This window comes from Halichoerus grypus, chromosome 9 (assembly GCF_964656455.1).
Source record: "Halichoerus grypus chromosome 9, mHalGry1.hap1.1, whole genome shotgun sequence".
In the NCBI taxonomy this organism is placed as follows: domain Eukaryota; kingdom Metazoa; phylum Chordata; class Mammalia; order Carnivora; family Phocidae; genus Halichoerus; species Halichoerus grypus.
This window is the reverse complement of record NC_135720.1, coordinates 137324554-137347088: the sequence shown is the minus strand read 5'-3', so window position 1 is coordinate 137347088 and position 22535 is coordinate 137324554. Positions and strand designations below refer to the sequence as shown.

The following is a 22535-nucleotide window of genomic DNA, read 5'->3' as shown; positions in this document are numbered from 1 at the left end:
CACGCACACACACAGGAATATTATTCAGCCATAAAAAGGAATGAAATCTTGCCATTTGCAACAACGTGGATAGAACTAAAAAGTATTATGCTAGGAGAACTACTTCAGTCAGAGAAAGACAAATACCATATGATCTCACTCACATGTGGAATTCAAGAAACAAAAGAGCAAAGGAAGAAAAGAGACAAACCAAGAAGCAGACTCTTAACTATAGAGAACAAACTGATGGCTACCAGAGGGGAGGTGGGTAGGGGATAGGTGAAAAAGATGATGGGGATTAAAGAGTACACTTACCATGATAAAAAAATAAATGTTATTTCTGACTTCACAAAGCATTTCTAAAATATAAATTGTAAAAGCTCTTTTAACAAAGCAGGTCCTACTTCACTGTATCACAAAAGAATACATTAACAGCTTGACCATTTACCAAAATAACTTCTACATGTAACACACAGTATGTCGGCTGTTCCTCTGCTAAGAAACAATAACCTTTTCGCCTGCTGGAACCCAGGTCCAGTCCACGTCCACACCCTCACACCTCCTAGCGCTACGCCCTGCAGCACACGTCATGTTCACACAGCACTTGTGCAATGAATAAATGATATACAAATACACAAAGGAACTGTCAAGAACTGTAAAAGCCCAGCAATTTAAAAACGATTTCTCTGAAACTGGGGACACCCACGCTAAATGCCCTATTCCAACCTACGTAAGCTTATCACAAATATTCCACGTATATAATTCACATTTTTCTCTTATGTCTATGAACTAGAACCTCAGTCAATGGCCTTGCAATGGATTTTTTTCCACTAACCAAAAAGCACACGCTATGTTTATTCACAGCAGGCACAGCTACAAACTACACGTAACACTCTTTCCAGCATCTCTCCTCCCTCCGATGTATCTCTATCTGAAGCATCTCCAGGGACGCCTGGGTGGCTCAGTCAGTTAGGCGTCTGCCTTCAGCTCAGGTCATGATCTCAGGGTCCCTGGGATCAAGTCCCGCATCAGGCTCCGTGCTCAGTGCAGAGACTGTTTCTCCCTCTGCCTGCCGCTCCCCCTGCTTGTGCTCTCTCTCAAACGGATAATTAAAATCTTAAAAAAAAAAAAAAAAAAGACACAGTGGACAAAGAGCTAATTGTCACAGTAAGCATCTGAGATTTCACTATGGAATAATTACATTCCTGGATGCACATAGTTAAAAGCAATTTCAAGTATATACCCACATAATCTCTCTTTTGTCCCCAAATAGTAAAAATATCTATTATTGGTAACTGAGAGCTAATTTTTAATTTCTTATATACTGTTTCCAAAAATCTGTGTATATTTCACATAATCTATATTTTATACTTATTTCACATCAATTATAAAGTTAAAAGAAAATATTTTAGGTCTACATTTGATCCATAAAACATTTTTAATTATTTAGCAATAATAATTTTTATAAACTCCCACCATTCCACAGTAATGGAAGAGACTACTGGCACAGATAACCCAGAAATCATTCATCTCATATATTTAACCTAAGTATAGAATCTGTACTGATTTCCTTTAAATGTCTTACAGAAGCTACTATTGTTCATTCTTCCTGGGCTACAGCACCTGACCAGTGAGAAAAGTGATTCCACAGTCTGCTGCATGCAAGCCAGACTAGAATTAAACACGGACTATAGGGCGCCTAGGTGGCTCAGTCGTTATGCGTCTGCCTTCGGCTCAGGTCATGATCCCAGTGTCCTGGGATCGAGCCCCACATCGGGCTCCCTGCTCCGCGGGAAGCCTGCTTCTCCCTCTCCCACTCCCCCTGCTTGTGTTTCCTCTCTCGCTGTGTCTCTCTCTGTCAAATAAATAAAATCTTTTAAAAAAATAAATTAAAAAAATAAAATAAAATAAACACGGACTATAAATTTCTAAAGTGGGGACAATCAACAGTACATAATGTTAATACAAATATATACAGGCAATGCAACTATGTAAAAGTAATATACCACACTAATAAGAAAAATAAATTTCATGTTCAAGTGATTGCTCCCTTGATCCTCCCTTTTCACTATTCCCAAATAAGCAGCTAAAACTGGTTATACATAACAAAACTTAGTATTGGGGCGCCTGGGTGGCTCAGTCATTAAGAGTCTGCCTTCGGCTCAGGTCATGATCCCAGGGTTCTGAGATCGAGCCCCGCATCGGGCTCTCTGCTCAGCAGGAAGCCTGCTTCTCCCTCTCCCACTCCCCCTGCTTGTGTTCCCTCTCTCGCTGTGTCTCTCTCTGTCAAATAAATAAATAAAAATCTTAAAAAAAAACAAAAAACAAAACTTAGTATTCTTGTATAAATACATCAGGACTATTGTTTTACCTTTATTATTTAGAAAGGTACTGTAATAAGACCAAATACAAATTGCTAATGGACTAAAATTTAAATTAAAACATGTCAGATATTTAACGCCACCCAGGAAAAGTCAAGCTCATTTTTTTGTAATGTTTTAGGAAATTATCTCAGAGGCTTTTGTCCGAATACCCAAACTGCACCATCAGGATGTATTAAGGCAAACCCACACTAACTTACACTAAAAATTACTAATGAATACAGAAAAATAATTCTTTTTTTTTTAGAGAAATAATTCTAAAAGTTCTAAAAGCACATTTTGATACTTTTATCTAAAGAACAAAATTATTAAGGGTGATTTCGCTGTGTAAAGAATAAGTAATCAAAAACACAGAGTAAGACATTAGGATCATTTAGTTGCTGAAGGACAGACTGCTAGGCAAGAAGCTTCCAATCCTCCCAAATTCTCACAGGCCATCTTGAGGCTAGGACTTTGCCAATCACACAGACAGAGGCAACTAGAAGCTACAAAACAGTGGTCAAGAGTGACAGAGACTTCACTGCCTGGATGATTTAAGGTAGGACACAATCCCTCCATTCTCATTTGTGAAGTACGGATACCAATATTTCCTCATCTCCCAAAAAGTAAGTAAGGTAACATACAGAAAGCACTGGACCAGTGCCCGTCACAAAGCATTCAAATTACGGCCCCACTGCATATACATGCTGATAGATACAGTAACACAAGATGTGTACACACGCCGGTTACTATATACATGTATTTCCCAGCTCAGTTCACTGAGAGCACCTAGGAGCATGGACACTTCATGGTAGCGAGGAGCACACCTAGTGTCCACAGCTCTCGTTTAGCTCTAAACACCATTCTTCTTATGAAAGGAATCAGAACTCCCTGGAGAAGTGGTTGCTTCCAAGGCTGGGAAAGGGAAAATATGAGACTAGAACATCTTGTGGCGTCAGAAAATAAGGACGTGCTCAAAAAGAATGGGGGCGTGTTGAGAAGACACGGGACGCAGCCTGAACGAGGCCCTATGGCCAAAGCCGGAACAGTATGAGCAGCAGAATTAATAACGATAGTGTTGGACCATATCCCACAGAATAGAAAAATCAATAGGTAAGTCCATACTGATACATATAAATAAAACAGGGGAGAAAGGATAGTCTTTCCTTACAGAAGAATCCCATGTGGAATTCTGTGGATAAGTGTGGAAGAAAAGAAAACAGATAATCACCACTCAACAAATATTACACTAATGACTGTTGAAAACAAGTTCCATGGACAAATGCTAAAATTATCAAGATATTAAAATTGTAGAGAAAAGGCTGAGGAGAAATAGGATATTTACTAATTACAATGAGAAAAAATAGTAACTTTACTATAGAGAAATCTGGCAGACACAGTCCACTGGTAATAAGACATACTGATTCATGACAAATTCCCTGATATGATGCATTGAGAACTCAATGTGCCCTTCTTGCCAAGACTGCATACATAACCTTACTCTAATCATGAGAAAACATCCGACAAACCCAAGCTGGGGGGCATTCTACAAAATAACTAGTAACTCACTGGTTTTCCTCAGCAGTCCACAGACATAAAAAACAAGAAAAAAATTGAGGAACTGTCACAGACTGAAGGAGACTAAGGAGACATTACAAATAAATATAAAGTGAGATCCTAGATTGGATCCTGGAACAGAAGAAGAATGTAAATGGGAAAACTGGCATAATTCAAATAAGATACACAGTTTAGGTAAAAGTACTGCTCTAATGTTAACTGCCCAGTTTATTAATTACAGTGTAATTATGTAAGATGCTATTAGGGGAAGCTGGGTAATGGACATAAGCAAACTGTAATTTTACTACTTTTCTGTAATTATAAATTCATTTCAAAATAGTTTTTTGAAGTATTTTTAAAATATAATATCTGTAATTATCCAATGTATAAAATAGCTATCATTTTGTTTTGCCTTAAAATCATTAAATTATGTTAAAATATACTCTAACTGTTGAAACTAAAATATGTATCTCTAAAAAACTTAGCTCTGAAACATTTAATCAAGAAAATACATTACAGATCTCATTACCTGTAATTTCATATCCATAAGCAGCTAGTTGTCCAGCCATATACTCTCCATCCGAATTATTATGAGAACAACCCCATGTTCGCATCCAAATTTTCTGTATGCCTGGAATAGTGCTATTAAACAATCAATTAAAAAAAAAGTAAGTCTCATCAAGGGATTTTTAGAACAAGAAAACACAAGATGATTTCTGAGCACATTATTCAAAAACACACAGCAACCCTTCACAATCTATTCATGAAATGCATGAATCCACAATCAGTTGTTACTAAGTCTATAATCAAGATAAAATAACCACAGAATTCTAAGACTCTCTACATAAAAAGATCTCCTTTTTCTCTGAATTATATTTTAAATTAAGACTCTCTACATAACAAGATCTCCTTTTGCTCAGAATTGTATTTTAAATTCAGTACTACTAATGTACTATCACAAAGTTAAACTCATAGAAAGGTAAATACAAGTAACAGCAAAGAAAATGGTTCTAGCAACAGAAGCAAAGAAAAACTAAGTACATCTACCTGCTCACTCACTCCTATATAACAGTTACAATCTTTATTTTATAACTTAGATATAAATAGCTGAATCAAAACAGAAAAACTATCATCCTGTAGCATAATTAAAAATATTCCAGGGTGCCTGGGTGGCTCAGTCGTTAAGCATCTGCCTTCGGCTCAGGTCACGATCCCAGGGTCCTGGGATCAAGCCCCACCTCGGGCTCCCTGCTCTGCGGGAAGCCTGCTTCTCCCGGAAGCCTGCTTCTCCCTCTCTCACTCCCCCTGCTTGTGTTCCCTCTCTCTCTGTGTCTCTCTCTCAAATAAATAAAATCTAAAAAAAAAAAAAATATTCCATACATAAAAATAGAGTTATAAAAATGTAATATTTTTAGGAAGGATAAAAAAGGACTTTCAATTTGGACTGGCCTATTAATTTAAAAATTAAATAGAAATTACCTTAAAGACATATTCAAAACAAATTTGATAAAGTTCAGTCATTAAAATATTAAGAAAAGTTTAAATTCACAGATTTTAAAAGCTTACTGTTCCAAACAAAATAACCAAGTGTATTAAAACTTTTCAACAATTTACTATCTAAACAAATATAGGCATATTAAAGCTATACAACTGCATAATCCTTTCTGGCTAGGTTGTTTTAGAATTCCACTCAATTACAGACCTAACAGATTAAACAGCATGAATTTACTTGTGCCCAGTGCCTTTAGCTGATCCGTAAGTATCTGTAAATTTGTTAAGAAAAATGAAATACCCAAACCACCAAACCACCACTATCTCATAAGAATTAAAAATTCCAGTAAAAGTTTTAATTTGGAAGTAACACAAGATTCCATACCAACTACAGTAATATCAGAGATCCTGGGGCAGTGGAGGTCGGGGGGGGGGGGGTGGTGAGGGGTGGAGGGGAGAGATCCTACGTTTGTGCCAAATAGTGCCCTTGGCCCTGTCTTCAAGAAACATGCCATCTGACATTTTTTTCTTTTTTAAGAAATTATTTTGCTAAATTTAAAACTATTCAAATAAAAAAATAAATCTACATATCTGCTCTCAAAAGTTCAAAAGACTTTCAGAAAGAGACATTATGTATATCACATGCGGTAGTACCAGTTTCTTCCCTGGTGGGATACTGACTATAATTTCAAATAAGAGCTTACCTGTCACTTGGTGGACTGTTTTCCTCTTGCAAATATTTTTGGGTGTTTCTCTTTCGTGCCTTTGGAACAACGTGCTTTCGTGCAGAATGCCTATCTTGTGGCTTTAAATCTCCCTGTGACACAATATCTTCTATGTCGTCCAGTAGTGTGTCGCAGGACGCAGAAGGCATCTTCTCTACTATATAAGAAAGTTATAAATGACGGCAACACGTGAGTCCCTCAGAAATCTGTTTAAAAGAGTATCACCTATGAAATATTCTTGCTGATCTTGAGTCTAATAAAGCCGTTTACGTTTAACCTCAGGTTTATAGAAAACACAAAAGATAAAGAAATGCAAGGAAAAAATCAGACAGATCCTACTAATAATGGGACATCCCAAGGTTCAACTGGATCTATCCCCTCAACAGACCAGTATCACAGAGAAAAAAATAAGCGAGGGACTGTTCATGGTTAAAGGAAACTCAAAAGCGTAACAACTAAAGGTAATTCATGTTCTTGATCATATCATACTTTGTCCAACCAGCTGTAAGATATTTTGGGGACAACTAGGAACATCAGAATATGAAGTGGGTGTTAGATAATATTAGGATACTACTGCAAATCATTAGATGTAAAGTACTGTCCTTATGTTTAAAAATCTTATTTCTGACATTGTATACATGATTTTACTTTTTATTATTTTTAGAAAATCTTTTTAGAGATGCATATTAAATATTTAGAGGTTAAATATCATTATGCCTATAATTTACTTTAAAACAATAAAAATAGATAAGACGTATAGGAAAATATTTTTAAGTCTTAAATGTAAGAAATAGGTGTATTGGTGTTCCTTATCCTATTCTACTTTCCTGAATGTTCAAAATGTTTATAATTAAGAAAATGTGGATACAACTTCCAGGAAGACAGAATAGACATACTTTCCCCTACCCCTCCCACTAAATACAACTAAAACTAGGGACATTATATATAAAATAAACATCAGAAGACTTTAAAAGGTAGAGAGAAAGAGGTAAACTGGCTAGGGACCTGGGAACCCAAGGAACAACATAATGGTGAGTTGCTTGGGGTTTCTTTTGCCTCCTATATCCCAGACTTAAAGCTGAAGAAGCCAGCAACCCAAAAGATGCAGACAATAAAAGCCCCCCCACAAAAGCCTGTTCTCTTTGCGAAGAACCAGAAAAGGGGCAGCCTAGCAGAGACCGAAAATTTTCAGACAATAACCATTCTACTCCATAAAACAAAACAAAACAAACCCCGCAAAACACAAAACTATAGAGATCCACCTTCTGACTTCTACTTTTGAGGCTGTAATGAGGGACCCCAAAACACTCCACAGGATAGAACCAGAGAAGGCCAGGTAGGGACCCTGGACTTCCAAACCAGCCAACCAACCAGTAATGAACCTCCAGGCCCTCCCCCGCCTAGTCAGTTAAGATCAAACTGATATATAAGTTTAAAATCAAATTCCTATCAAAATCCCAGCAAGATGTTTCATAGACATAGATAAGACTGTTCCAAAATTTATATGGAAAGGTAAAAAAAAAATCAATATATCTGAAACAATTGTGAAAAAGAAATAGTGGGAGGAAGTGGGCTGCCCAATTTTCAGACTTATTATACAGAGACAGTAATCAAGACTATGTGGTATTGGTGGAAGAATAGAAATATGAATCAACAGAACAGAACAGAGACCTGGAAACAGACCCACAGAAATACGCCCATGTGATTTTTTACAAAAGTACAAAAGCAATTCAATAAAGAAAGACAACGTTTCCTATTAGTGCTGGAGCAATGGGACATTTATAGACAAAAAATGAACCTCAATCTAAGTTTCATACCTTATACAAAAATTAACTCAAAATGTATCACGAACTTAAATGTAAAACATAACACTATAAACTTTTAGGAAAAATCATAAGAGAAAATCTTCTAGACCTAGAGCTAGGTGAAGAATTCTTAGACCTGACACCAAAAGCACAATCCATAAAAAGAAAAATTAATAAATCCAGACATCACCAAAATTTTAAACTTTTGCTCTGCAAAAGACCCTCTGAGAACATAAAAAGTCAAGCTACTGAGTGGGAGAAAATCTTTGCAAACCACGTATCTGACAAAGGACTGGTATCTAGAATTCAAAACACAATAGTAAAGGGGTGCCCGGCTGGCTCAGTCGGTGGAGCGTGCAACTCTTGATGTCGAGGTTGTGAGTTCGAGCCCCACGTTGGGTGTAGGGATTGCTTAAAATTAAAATCTTAAAACACACACACACACACACACACACACCAGTAAAAAAAAAAAAATCCAATTAGAAAATGGACAAAAGACACAAAGTCATTTCACCTAAGAGGATATACAGAAGGCAAATAAACACATTTAAAGACAGTCAACATTACTCACCATCAGAGAAATACAAACTCAAACCACAATAAGGTATCACTACACACCTATCAGAATGGCTAAAGGAAAAAACAGTGAGAACACTAAATGCCAACAAGGAAGAAGAGAAACTGGATCACTCACACACTCCTAGTGGGAACATAAAATGGCACAGCCACTCTAGAAAACAGCTGGGCATTTTCTTAAAAAACTAATCATGTAACTACCATGTAACCTGGCAATTACACCTGAGGGTTTATCCAAGAGAAATAAAGGCTTACATATTTCCACAAAAGCCTCAACACAAATGTTTGTAACACCTTTCTTTGTAACAGTCAAAACCTACAAACACCTAGATGCCCTTCAGTGGGTGGAAGACTACCACGGAACACTACTCAGCAATAAAACATGTACTATTGATACACACAACACTGGATGAATCTCCAGGGAATTATGCAGTGTGAATAGGGCCAAGACCAAAAGGTTACATACTCTATGGTTACATTTATGTAACTTACTTGAAACCAAAGTAACAAAATTACAGAAATGGGGAATACAACAGAGGTTACCAGGGATTAAGCAGAGGACGGGCAGAAGAGAAGTGAATGTGGCTATCAAAAGGCAACATGAGAGATCCTTGGAGTGATGGAAATGTTCTACATCCTGACTCTATCAATGTCAGTATCCCGGCTGCGATACTATATTACAGTTTTGTAAGATGTTACCACTGGAGAAAACTGGATAAACCTTAGAGCATCTCCACGTAATTTTTATTACTGAAAGTGATTCTATAATTATGTGAAAATAAAGTAATTAAGAAAAAAATTATCTGGAAAGAAAAAGGAATATATACTTGAGTACACTGACTAAGAGTACTACTACTACGTTTAGACATGAAGCAAGTGGTCATTCATTAACCATTCACAACTCCATGAGTTTGGTGGTGTTACTATCCTCACTTTAAAGAGCCATCTGAAACACAGAAAAGCTAACTTACCCAAAGAACAACCACCATGCCAAATGAGCCCAAGCCCATTTGCTGCGCAGCACTCGACTACCTACTTAATGTAGATACACCGAATGACTACTAATCCTCATCTGGGTTGCTCAAACCAGTGTTAAGAATCCTAATACTCTGGGGCGCCTGGGTGGCTCAGTCGTTAAGCAGCTGCCTTCGGCTCAGGTCATGATCCCAGAGTCCTGGGATCAAGCCCTGCATCGGGTTCCCTGCTCAGCGGGAAGCCTGCTTCTCCCTCTCCCACTCCCCCTGCTTGTGTTCCCTCTCTCGCTGTGTCTCTCTCTGTCAAATAAATAAATAAAATCTTAAAAAAAAAAAAAAAAAAGAACCCTAATACTCTCTGTTGGTCTCAAGCCTCTCTGACGAATTTTCCCTCTCTTTATTCACCAGATCCCCATCTTTCCATTAACAACTTTCAATTAACAGAGCAGCTTCCAGCCAGGATCCTTTTGTGCCCTTTACCGTAATGCACTCTTTACAACCATGACAAATTATGCCCAGTAAATCAGACAAACCTGTGTTCAAAGCTCAGCTAGTTTTACATCAGTAGTAACAGCAAAAGACTAGAAATAATCTAATCTCGTAAGGACTGGTTAAAATGTAGTTAACACAGTCGTGGTGGGGCTGCCAATCACAGGCCTTCTTCCTTCCCTGGACACAGGAATGGGGCACATGAGCCAAGCTTTTAAAGTAACCCATCCTCCTGGCCACAATAATTGGTTCAGGGATGGACATGACAAGCCCAGCCAATGAAAATCATCAAGAGGATTTCTATGCCAGAGCTAACAGGAGAGATGGCTTCCCTTTCACTGAAGTGGCTAAGTTGGGAGGATGTCAAACTGAGGTGCTGGGGGCCATGTTGCCCATCATAGGGCAGAAACTACCTAGAGAATGAAGCCTAATACGAGCTGGAAAGATAAAGAGCCATACTGACATTATTTGAGCACCTGGATCAAAGCCCTGCTCTGCCCAGTCATGTGAGCCAGTAAGTTCCCTTTGTGGCTTAAATTAGTTTAAACTGGGTTTTCTGCTCTTGCACACAAGAGCCCTGGCCAGCTCAGCAAATTAGAGAAGGAGAAATAAAATAGGTTAGTCTTTATGAAATTGGTTCTATTTATTTGAAATTTGAAGGATCAGTGAAAAAAAAAGTGGTTCTGTGGTCAAATAAATTTAGGAAACTGCCTCTTAGAGAACCCCAGTATTCATTAGTAGAGCAAAGACTGTGAAAAACTGCAGTAAAGAACCCAAAACTCATTTATCTTAGGAATTTTCTGAAAATTGATTTCTCACAGATCTCCTCTTAATGAGGCTAAAGATGGTACCAAAAACAGAAGGCCTGAATGAAGCAGACCCTCAGATCCCCTCCCACATTCTGCACAGATGGATGACTTCCTTCTTTTACAGGGAAATGGTTCTCTGCCCATGTACAATGCCTACCAATCTGTTCCTGTGAATGAACGATACGCCCCCCCCGCCCCTACCAAGAACAATCCTTCTACTCTGACTTACTCAAGCACAGCCTCCCAGCGATGACTCCTTTTCCTGCATTATCACTGTCTCCCTACCGAATCATTACTATCTAGATATAAACATGCTGTTATTTCTCCCACTGAAAAAACAAAAACCGTATCTTGACCCCACTCCCTCCCCTTACTATCTCAATCATATTCCTCTCCCTTAAAGAAAAACTCCTTGTCCATTTGCAATGAGGTGGATGGAGCTACAGCGTATTATACTAAGAGAAGTCAGTCTGAGGAAGACAAATACCATAAGATTTCACTCATACGTGGGATTTAAGAAATAAAACAAACAAGCAAAGGGGTTAAAAAAGATAAAGAGACAAACCAAGAAAGAGACTCTTAACTCTAGAGAACACAGTGATGGTCACCAGAGGGGAGGGGGGATGGGGACCATAGGTGATGGGGATTATGAAAGGCACTTGCTGTGACGAGAACGGGGTGTTGTACGGAAGTGCTGAATCACTGTATTGTACCCCTGACACGAGTATTACACTGTATGTTCACTAAATGGAATTTAAATAAAAACTTAAAAAAGAAGAAAAACTCCTGCAAGTTCCAATTCAAGATGGTGATGTAGGAAGACTCTGAACTCACCTCCTCCACAGAACACACCAAATTACACCTATTAATAGAACAACTCCTCCTTAAGAACAGAGGGCTGACTGAGCAACTACTGAACAACTGAAGCCGGAATGGCAAGAGAACAGCAAAAGAGTCAGAGACACAGTAACAGAGGGAACCCCCACCTCCAACACCGGGAACTGCAGTGGGAAGGCATAGTACTAAAGGACCAGGAACACAGCCCTTTGTCCTTGGGCACAGAAAAACAAACAAACAAACAAAATAAACCCATGGTTCAAAGGGCAACTAGCAAGGGCGCCTGGGTGGCTCAGTTGGTTAAGTGTCTGCCTTCGGCTCAAGTCGTGATCCTGGGTCCTGGGATGAAGCCCCGCTTTGGGATCCCTGCTCAGTGGGGAGTCTGCTTCTCTCTCCCTTCTCTCTCCCTCTCCCTTTGCCCCTCTCCTGCTCATGCTCTCTCAAATAAATAAATAAAATCTTAAAAAAAAAAAAAAGAGCAACTAGCATATAAGAGACAACACTAAAACTCTGCCAAGCAGCAGGGGAGCTGCAGGAAAAGCTCTCCAGGTCAGAGGGCCTGGGGAACTACAGTTGATGCTCCCACCCCACCTTAAAAGCCTAGATCAGAAAAGGGTCCAGACACCATTACAGGCAGGTCCAATCCTCCCAATGAGACTGTGACTTCAGCAAGCCCAGGGTCCACAAGCTCACACCAGCCCTAGATGCGCTGGGGCACAGAAAAAAAAGCCTGGGTTTAAAAAGGCCGAGGAGGGGTGCCTAGGTGGCTCAGTTGGTTAAGCGTCTTTCTTTAGCTCAGGTCATAATCCCAGGGTCCTGGGATCGCGCCCCATGTCAGGCTCCCTGCTCAGCAGAAAGTCTGCTTCTCCCTCTCCCTCTGCCTCTCCCCCTGGTTGTGCTCTGTCTCTCTCTCTTTCAAGTAAATAAATAAAATCTTTAAAAGGGCCAAGGAACTGCAGGAATACTCTCTCCCTCTCCACCTCAAAAGAAGAGACTGAAGAAGGGTCTGGCTGCTCTAAGAAGTGGATTCCAACACCATAACTGGAGGGTCTCAACGCCATAACTGGCAGGTCCAGTCATCACAGAGAGCTTGTGATCTCAGTGAGCCCAGGGTCACACGCTCACACCAGCTGTCATGCTGGGACAAAGCAAACAAGCTGCAGTTTCGTGTTCTGTATGTGTGTGTTTCAATTTTTACTGTTTAACTTTTTAAAATTTGCTTTATTTTGCTTATTTTTTTCTTTCTGGTTAAGGTGCAGAAAACTTACTTGGAGAATAACTGAAAACTTCCTTAACCTAACGAGGGAAATAGACACCCAAGTCCAAAAAGCAGAAAGTTCCAAACAAAAAGAACCCAAGGAGGTTCACACCACAGCATATAATAATAAAATGTCAAAGGTTAAAGATAAAGAGATAATCCTAAAAGCAGCAAGAGAGAAACAAAAAGTTATCTATAAGGGAAACACCATAAGGCTATCAACTGATTGTTCAGCAGAAATTTTGCAGGCCAGAAGAGCAGGGCTTGATATACTCAAAGTGCTGAAAGGAAAAAGCCCACAACCAAGAATATTCTACCCAGCAAGATTATAATTCAGATTTAAAGGAGAGATAAAGTTTCCCAAACAAAAGATAAAGGAGTTTATCACCATTAAACCAGCCTTATGAAAAATGTTAAAGGAACTTCTTTAAGTGGAAAAGAAATGGACATAATTAGACATAAGAAAAAGATGTAAAATATGACAACATATACACAAAATGTGGAGCAGGGAGTAAAAAGAGAAGGGGAAAAAGGAAAAGGATTTTTTTTCTGGTTTTTTTTTTTTTTTAGAATGTGTTTGAACTTAAATGACCATCAAATTAATACGAACTGTTCTTTACTTAGTATGTTATATATGAACTTCATGGTAACCACAAACCCAACCTATGACAGATACACAAAAAATAAAGAGAAAGAAAGCCAAACAAAACACTATAGATACATATCAATCTCGAAAAAAGAGTAAGAGAAGAAAGGAACAAAGAACTACAAAAACAACAAGAAAACAAATTTTTTAAATGGCAGTAAGAACACACCTATCAATAATTACTTTAAATGTAAATGGCCTAAATGCTCCAATCAAAAGACACAGAGAATGTATTTTAAAAAAAAAAAAAAAAAAGGGGGCGCCTGGGTGGCTCAGTCGTTAAGCGTCTGCCTTCGGCTCAGGTCGTGATCCCAGGGTCCTGGGATCGAGCCCCACATCAGGCTCCCTGCTCCGCGGGAAGCCTGCTTCTCCCTCTCCTACTCCCCCTGCTTGTGTTCCCTCTCTCGCTATGTCTCTCTGTGTCAAATAAATAAATAAAATCTTTAAAAAAAAAAAAAAAAAAAAAAAAAGACCCATCTGGGGTGTCTGGGTGGTTCAGTCAGTTGAAATCCGACTCTTGGTTTTGGCTCGGATCATGATCTCGGGGTCATGGGATCAGGCCCCATGTCAGACTTTGTGCTCAGTGCAGAGTCTGCTTGTCCCTCTCCTTCTGCTCCTTCCCCTCAAATAAATAAAATCTTAAAAAAAGAAAAAGACCCATCTATATGCCACCTATAAGAGACTCACCTCAGATCTGAAAGCAAAGAGATGGAAAAACATTTGCCATGCCTATGGAAGTAAAAAAAAAAAAAAAAAAAAGCTGGGGTAGCAATACTTATATCAGACAAAATAGACAAAACAAAAACTGTAATAAGAGACAAAGGGCATTACATAATGATAAAGGGATCAATCCAACAAGAGGTTATAACAATATTAAGTATCTATGCACCCAACACCAAAGCACCTAAATAGATAAACTATTAACAGAGATAAAGAGAGAAATTAATGGTAATACAATAACAGTAGGGGGCTTTAACACCCCACTTACATCAATGGATAGATCACCCACAGAAAATCAAGAAGGAAACAATGTATCTGCATGACACATTGGACCAGATGGACATAACAGATATATAAGAATATTCCATCCAAAATCACAGAATACACTTTCTTTCCAAGTGCACATGGAACATTCTCCAGAATAGATGACATATTAGGCCAAAAAACAAGCCTCAATAAGTTTAAGAAGACTGAAATGACACCATGCATCTTTTAAAACTACATTGGTATAAAACTAGAAATAAATCACAAAAAACTGGAAAAAACACAAACACATGGAGACTAAACAACATGATACTAAATAACCAATGGGTCAAAAAAGTAATCAAAGAAGAAATTTAGGGGTGCCTGGATGGTTCAGTCAGTTAAGCATGTGCTCCTTAAGCTCAGGTCATGACTCCAGGGTCCTGGGATTGAGCCCTGCATCAGGGCTCCCTGTTCAGCAGGGAGTCTGCTTCTCTCTCTCCCTTTGTCCCTGCTCGTGCTCTCTCTCTCTCACTCACTCTCTCTCAAATAAATAAAATCTTAAAAAAAAAAAAAATTTAAAAAATACATGAAGACAAATGAAAATGAGAAGACCACAGTCCAAAATCTATGCGACACAGCAAAAGCAGTTCTAAAAGGGAAGTGCATATCAATACAGACCTACGTCAAGAAACAAGAAAGAATTTCAATCTAACTTTACACCTAAAGGAACTAAAAAAAGAAGAACAAAGCCCAAAATGAGTAGAAGAAAGGATATAATAAAGATCAGAGCAGAAATAAATGCCATAGAGATTAAAATAACAATAGAAAAAAATCAACTAAACCAAGAGCTGGTTCTTTGAAAAAATAAAAGTGAAAAACCTTTAGGCAGACTCATCGAGAAAAAAAGGTAAAAGGACCCAAATAAATAAAATGAGAAACAAGAGAGAAGTAACAACTGATGCCACAGAAATACAAAGGGTTGTAAGAGAATACTATGAAAAATTACATGCCAACAAAATGAGCAACCTGGAAGAAATATATTCCTAGAAACATACATAATCTTCCAAAACTGAACCAAGAAGAAACAGATAATCTGAATAGACCAATTACAAGTAATGAAACTGAATCAGTAATCAAAAAACCACCAGGAAATAAAAGTACAAGACCAGCTGGATTCATGAGTGAATTCTACCAGACACTTAAACAATTAATACTTACTCTCCTCCAACTATTCCAAAAAATAGAAGAGGAAGGAAAGCTTCCAAATACATTCTATGAGGCGAGCATTACCCTGATACCAAAACCAGACACCACAAAAAAGAACTACAGGCCAATATCCCTGATGAACATTGATGCAAAATTCTCAACAAAGTATTAGCAAACCTCATACAACAATACATTAAAAAGATCATTCACCTCAATCAGATGGGATTTATTCCTAGGATGCCAGGATGGTTCAATACTCACAAATCAATCCACGTCATGAACCACATCAACACAACAAATGATAAAATTCATATGACCACCTCAATAGATATAGAAAAAAAGTATATGACAAGATTCAACATCCATTCATGATAACAATTCTCCACAAAATGGAATTAGAGGGAACATACCTAAACATCATAAAGACCATATATGCAAAACTCACAGCCAACATCATCCTCAATGGTGAAAACTTTCCCTCTAAGGTCAGAAACAAGACAAGGATGTCCACTCTCACCACTTTTATTCAACACAGTCCTGGAAGTCCTAGCCACAGCTTTCAGACGAGAGAAGAACATAAGTGGCATCCATACTGGTAAAGAAGTTAAGCTATCACTATTTGCAGATGACATGGTTCAGTTTTGGAAGACTGGATGTTTCTAGATACATCCCCTAAGGCAAGAGAAACAAAAGCAAAAAACAAACTACTGGAACTAAATCAAATAAATAGCTTTTGCAAAGGAAACCATCAACAAAACAAAAAGGCAACCTACTGAATGGGGACGATATTTGCAAATGATATATCCAATAAGGGGTAATATATAAAATATATAAACAACTCAAACAACTCTACACCAAAAAAAATCCTATTAAAAAATGGGCAGAGGACCTGGATAGACATTTGTCCAAAGACAGATGGCCAATAGACACATGAAACGATGCTCAATATCATTAATCATAGGGAAATGCAAATCGAAACCACAATGAGCTATCACCTCACGCCTGTTAGAATGTCTAAAACCAAGGAGACAAAAATGAACAAGTGCTGGAGAGGATGTGAAGAAAAAGGAACTTTATGCATTGGTAGGGATGTAAATTAGTGCAGCCACCACGGAAAACAGTATGGAGGTTCCTCAAAAAATTAAAAACAGAAATATCATAGGATCTAATAATTCCACTATGGGGTCTTCACACAGGGAAAAGGAAAACACTAACTCAAACATACATGAACCCCTGTGTTTACTGCAGCATTATTTACAATAACCAAGACATCAACTCTTGCATAGATTATTGCCATAGTCAGTCTCCCTGCTTCTACCCTTAATTCCCAAAGGACATTTTCAGCACAGGACCCAGGGATTCCTTTAAAACCTAACTTCATCTCAAGCTTCAGACCAAAACCTGCCAGTGGTATTCCATCTCAGAGTAAAAAACCAAAATCACTGCAAAGATCTGCAAGGACATATATGATCAGCCTCCTGTCACCTCTCTGACCCTCTTTCCTACCATTCCCCTTCTCCTTCCATTCAACACACGGGCTTCCTCACCCACCAGTACACACTCATCCCAGGGTCTTAGTCTTGTCTGGGATGCCTTGAGGACTTTGTTCGAACATCACCAGTGAAACCTTTCTGAGCAACTCCCACCTCACTGCATATACACACACTTGCTCTCCCCCTTCCTTGCCTTGACTCCTTACCACAACAATTTTATTACCCACTTAGAGGTTTTCATTACTTTAGTCTTTTTCTACTAGAATATGTACTCCATGAAGGTAAAGGCTTTGTTGTTGTTGTTGTTGCTGCTGTTTTACTGAGAGAAAGATACAAGTGCCCACGTGAATGAGGGAGACAGAATCCCAAGCAGGCCCCACACTCAGCACAGAGTTGGACACAAGGCCTGATCTCTTGACCCAAGACCATGACCTGGGCTGACATCAAGAGTCACACGTTTAACCGACTGAGGCACCCAGGCGCCCCGAAGGTAAAGGATTTTGTGTGCTCTGTTCACTGCTTTATCCCAAGGAGTGCCTAAAACTACATCTAACACATTGCAGGTTCTCAATATTTTTTTTTTTTTTTACTGTAGATGACCCAGTCTAACAAGATATGGCCCCTGGCTACTCCCTCCGTCCCAACTATACTACACGTTTTAAATATGCTCTGAGTATGCCAAACTAGTTTTTGACTCAGAGGTCTTCACACTTTTTTTTTTTTCTGCCTGGAATATCATTCCCCAAATACTTGTATGGCTTGCTGCCCACATCTCTATTCAAATGACACCTCCTCAGAGAGGCCTTTCCTAAGCACCACATCTAAAATAACCACACAGGGACGACTGTGTGGCCCAGTCAGTTAAGCGTCTGCCTTCAGCTCAGGTCATGATCCCAGAGTCCTGGGATCGAGGCCCGCAGCGGGATCCTTACTCAGCAGGGAGCCTGCTTCTCCCTCTCCCTCTGCTCCCCTTGCTTGTGCACATGCGGTCGCTCGCTCTCACTCTCCCTCTCTCAGGCAAACAAAATAAAATAACCACACAGAGACTAAGCATCCACACACACTCACAATGACCTCTAAGCTGACACATAACTGCAGAACATAATTCCATCTTTCTCCCTGCAAGGTAAGCTCCATAAGGAAAAAAGGCATTACCTCTTTCTTACCACTGTATCTATGACACCTATAACAAAGCCTGCCACAGAGCAGGCACACAGTATTTGTTGACCAAATGAATGAATTAATAAAATGCTTAAGGTAAATTTAGCTAGTCTTTCTATAACATAGGAGGAAATTCTTAGACTGGATGTGAAGTTGAAGCAAATACCTAATAACCCTTGGAGTTTCTTCTATCACTATTAGTCCATGAAATAAATAAGGTGAGTGAGAATGGCTACGACCAGGTAGTGCCTTCCAATGTTACTAAAGAATGGCTGAAGGATTCTGAATTGAAGGACACATTAAAAGCCATATTTCTTAATTACAATTTTGACATCCCCTACAGCACTGTGTATGGATCCAAAGAAGGGAAGGAGAACAGAGAAAGAAAGATGAGATGGGTCCACTGAGGTAGACATACAGTATCACACAGTGAGGGAAGAAGAAAACGTTGCTAAGCCTCTCAGTGTCCACAGAAAGAAAAAGATTTGAACACCGACAGAACTAGAATTAGAACCCAGGCCTTCTCTCAACACCAAGCTCCCCCAGCTATAGCTCTGCCTCACTGGCAAAGCCCAAGCCATGTAAGAGTCTAATGCAATGTTAAGAAATAAAGACATTCCAGGAAAAAAGGGGACAAAGGAAAAACTGACACTCAAGAAATACAAATAGCCAATAAGCACTGGAAATACTGCTCAGGCACAATAATAGCAAGTGTTTAAACAATAAATAGTTTTTTGTCTACCCCACTGATAAAAAAAAAAAAAGAAGAAGACTGACAAAAGCTCTATTGCTGGCTGAAAGTATGGTAAAACTGGTATATCCTTTCTGGAAGCCTTTCTAGCAATACCTATTAAACTTTGAAACATATGTATCCTTTGACCCAGCAATTCCATTTCTAGAAATTCACCTTAGAGAAACAAAGGAGACAAATATAAAGCAGAAGATGGTAAATCTGGCTGCATATCATAAGCACATTAAAACAACCTCACTCCGGGCGCCTGAGTGGCTCAGTCAGTTAAGCATCTGCCTTCGGCTCAGGTCATGATCCCAAGGTCCTGGGATCGAGCCCCACATCAGGCTCCCTGCTCAGTAGGGAGCCTGCTGCTCCCCCTGCTTGTGCGTGCTCTCTCTCTGTCAAATAAATAAAATCTTTAAAAAACAAAACAGAACAAAAAACAATCTCACTCATCACTATTAATAAAGTTTTTACTTCCAACAAGCTGGTAGAAGGAATTGTTAGCTGTCAGCAATTTATAAATGAGTAATAATGAAATGAAAGTTTGAGACTAAAAAGAAAGACAATATTTAAAGGTAACAATAGGATCATATGAAAGTTTTTTCTCAAAAGATAGAGGAATTCAAGTTTGATAAAGGGAATAAAAATCATCAGTGAATGGGGTGCCTGGGTGGCGCAGTTGTTAAGCGTCTGCCTTCGGCTCAGGTCATGATCCCAGGGTCCTGGGGTCGAGCCCCGCATCAGGCTCCCTGCTTGGCGGGAAGCCTGCTTCTCCCTCTCCCACTCCCCCTGCTTGTGTTCCTTCTCTTGCTGTGTCTCTCTGTCAAGTAAATAAATAAAATCTTAAAAAAAAAAAATCGCCAGTGAAAAGGGAGATACTAAAAATGATGAAAAGAAACATCCTACAGTAGTGTTACTTCCAGGTGTGATTTATTAGGAGAGCTTTTATAGTATCGAATATCCAGGTCCCATTCTGAATTAGAATCTCCAAGAGTGGAATTTAAGGATGTTAACGCAAAACCTACCCAGGTGATTCCACTAAACATCCCTCATTGAGATCCACCATTCTCCCAGACAGAGGTTCTCAATCTTGAGTGCTCACTGTATTCACCTGAGAAGCTTTTGAAAATTACAAAGAACTGAGGGGCACCTGGGTGGCTCAGTTGGTTAACCATCTGCCTTTGGCTCAGGTCATGATCCAGGGGTCCTAGAATCGAGTCCCAAGTCAGGGAGCCTGCTTCTCCCTCTGCCTGCTCCTCCCCCTGCTTGTGTGCTCTCGCACACGCGCGCTCTCTCCTTCCCTCTCTGACAAATAAATAAAATCTTTAATAAAAAAAAAAATTTTATGCTTCAAAGGACACCATCAAGAAAGTGAAAGGTAAGTCATACAATGGGAGAAAATATTTACAAATCCTATGTCTGATAAACATCCAGTATCAGAATGCAATAATTACAGAAGTCAACAATAAAAAGACAAATAACCCAATGTAAAACATGACAGAAGATATGAATACATATTTCTCCAGAGGTATACAAATGGCCAAAAAGCACATGAAAAGATGTCAACATCATTAACTACAAGGAAAATGCATATCAAAACCACAATGACATACCACTCCACACCCACTAGGATGGCTAAAATTAATTAAATAATAAATACATAAAACAGCATTGACTACGATGTAGATTAGACCACCCAGAAAGAAAAAGGATTAAGAATCAAGCCTTGAGGAACTCCAAATTTAACTGCCAAGTAGAAGAGAACCAGCCTATAACAGAGACCAAGCAGCAGCAACCCGAAAAGGAGAAAATCTGTAGGTGACAGAAGGCAAAGGAAGAGAACATGTCAAAGAGGTCAACAAGGTCAGTGCTGCTGAATGTAGACGAAAAGTAAAGTGAATTAAAATGTCTCTTAGATTTAGTGATATGGCATGATTTGGAGAGGATGATATTTCCATAGAATGATAGTGGCAACATTACTAAGAAACTAGGCTGCCCTTCTGAACTTTCTAATGTGTTAACACTTCGTTCAAGCGTAAAAGGTTTGAAAATAAATGAGTACCTTGATTATCTGCAATTAGTCTCAAATCCTCTGGAAAGTCTGGAAAAGAAAAACTGATTAGAAAAAGCGAGCTCCCAACAAGTTCACAAACCCACAGTAAGAACTCTCTGAAACTAGCTAAAAGGGATTAGACTCCTTAAAAGACTGCTTTATACAGTAAGGTGAATAATGTGCCGTACTACTTCCAACTTCTTAGTGATCGGGTCAGGTGCGTTTACATCCACCATTATTTGCCGTGATGGTGACGGAGCGTCTGGCCACAGGAATACACATTACCCAGGACCCAGCACTACAACACGTCTGCGTTACTCGAGTAATACCAACTACAAAACGGAAACTAGGCAATGAGGTAGGTATACAGATCTCCTTTCACCACAAAAACACGTGTCGTCCCGAGATTCAGAGAGAGGTTTTATGACTAAAAGGGAACAAAAGTGAAAAACCACAAGACATTGGCCCTTCTAGCCAACTTCTCTTTAAATCCTTGAAATACAGCTCTGTGAAAGCTACGTAACTGCGAAAGCCTTGTCCCATCCCACAAATTCAGCACCGAAGGTGGGAGAACAAATGGAATTAGATTTGACAATAAGGAACGAGGTCCCTTAAATATTCCTTACAGCCCTCCAGCACCTAACGCCAACGACTCTGTCCTCACTTCAGGCAGCGCTAGCCGCCTCCCAATTCCCCGACCCCAGCTGGCAAGTCCCCTTTCAACTACGAAAACAAACCAGCAAACGGCCCGAGAAAGACCGAAACTGGACAAACAAGGCTCCACCATTAAAGAAGCTCTAGCCACACTCTGCCCCACACTGATCCACCCGCCACCCTTACCCAGAGATCAGGAAATAACATACCAGTCCAAAGTGAGAGAACCCCACGCCGTTCTGCGGATACGGGAAACGCTTCAGATGGAGCTCGCCATGACACATACGTCCCGCCACGTCTATTTGCGCATGCTCGGCGACGGTGGCCCGGAGAGCTCAAATTGCATCATCGCTGAAAGTGCGAGTTCAGGTCTAACTTATTTTGGTAAAGATTACGCTTGGCATTCATTTGTTTGCAAGAGTGAAAATAGACACCAAAACCTCAGGTTCTTAAAATCGATTAATAGCTATCTTCTGCTGAGCTCTTACTATGTGTCAGGCACCATATTAAGCACTTAACATAAACATTATCTCCCAAATTATTATTATTATTATTATTATTATTATTTTACCAAAGAGGAAACAGGGAGTGTACTTACTTGCCTAAAGTTACTATACTAGTTGTGACAGTCCTCTCTGCTGAATTCAATTTTGCCCAACTCTGAAAGAACCTACTCTTTACATTTTACTTTCTTCCTCAACCTTTAGTGAAAAGAGGTCATATTGGAGAAGAGAGTAGAAAAGGACAAAAAACAGTTGGA

The 22535-nt window shown here is 39.3% G+C and overlaps 1 protein-coding gene across 6 annotated transcripts in view; it reads right to left on the bottom strand.

Annotated features, from left to right (window-relative positions):
- The window catches only part of CDKAL1 (CDKAL1 threonylcarbamoyladenosine tRNA methylthiotransferase), a 642750-nt gene extending 620664 nt beyond the window's left edge, over positions 1-22086 (bottom strand). For 4 of the 6 annotated variants that reach the window (XR_004926977.2, XM_036123557.2, XM_078055737.1 and 1 more), the window contains exons 1-4: positions 21985-22078; positions 21131-21169; positions 6092-6269; positions 4426-4538 (exon numbers count right to left, since the gene is read on the bottom strand). Coding sequence is in view for 5 of the 6 variants with exons in the window: in XM_036123557.2 (XP_035979450.1) it covers positions 4426-4538; positions 6092-6261 (283 nt within the window). In the remaining variant the exon portion in view is untranslated. Of the gene's footprint in view, positions 1-4425; positions 4539-6091; positions 6270-21130; positions 21170-21747; positions 21867-21984 lie in introns of those variants that run through there. The other 2 variants (XM_078055736.1, XM_036123558.2) reach the window with 2 other exon arrangements.
- Positions 22087-22535: the final 449 nt, after the last annotated feature.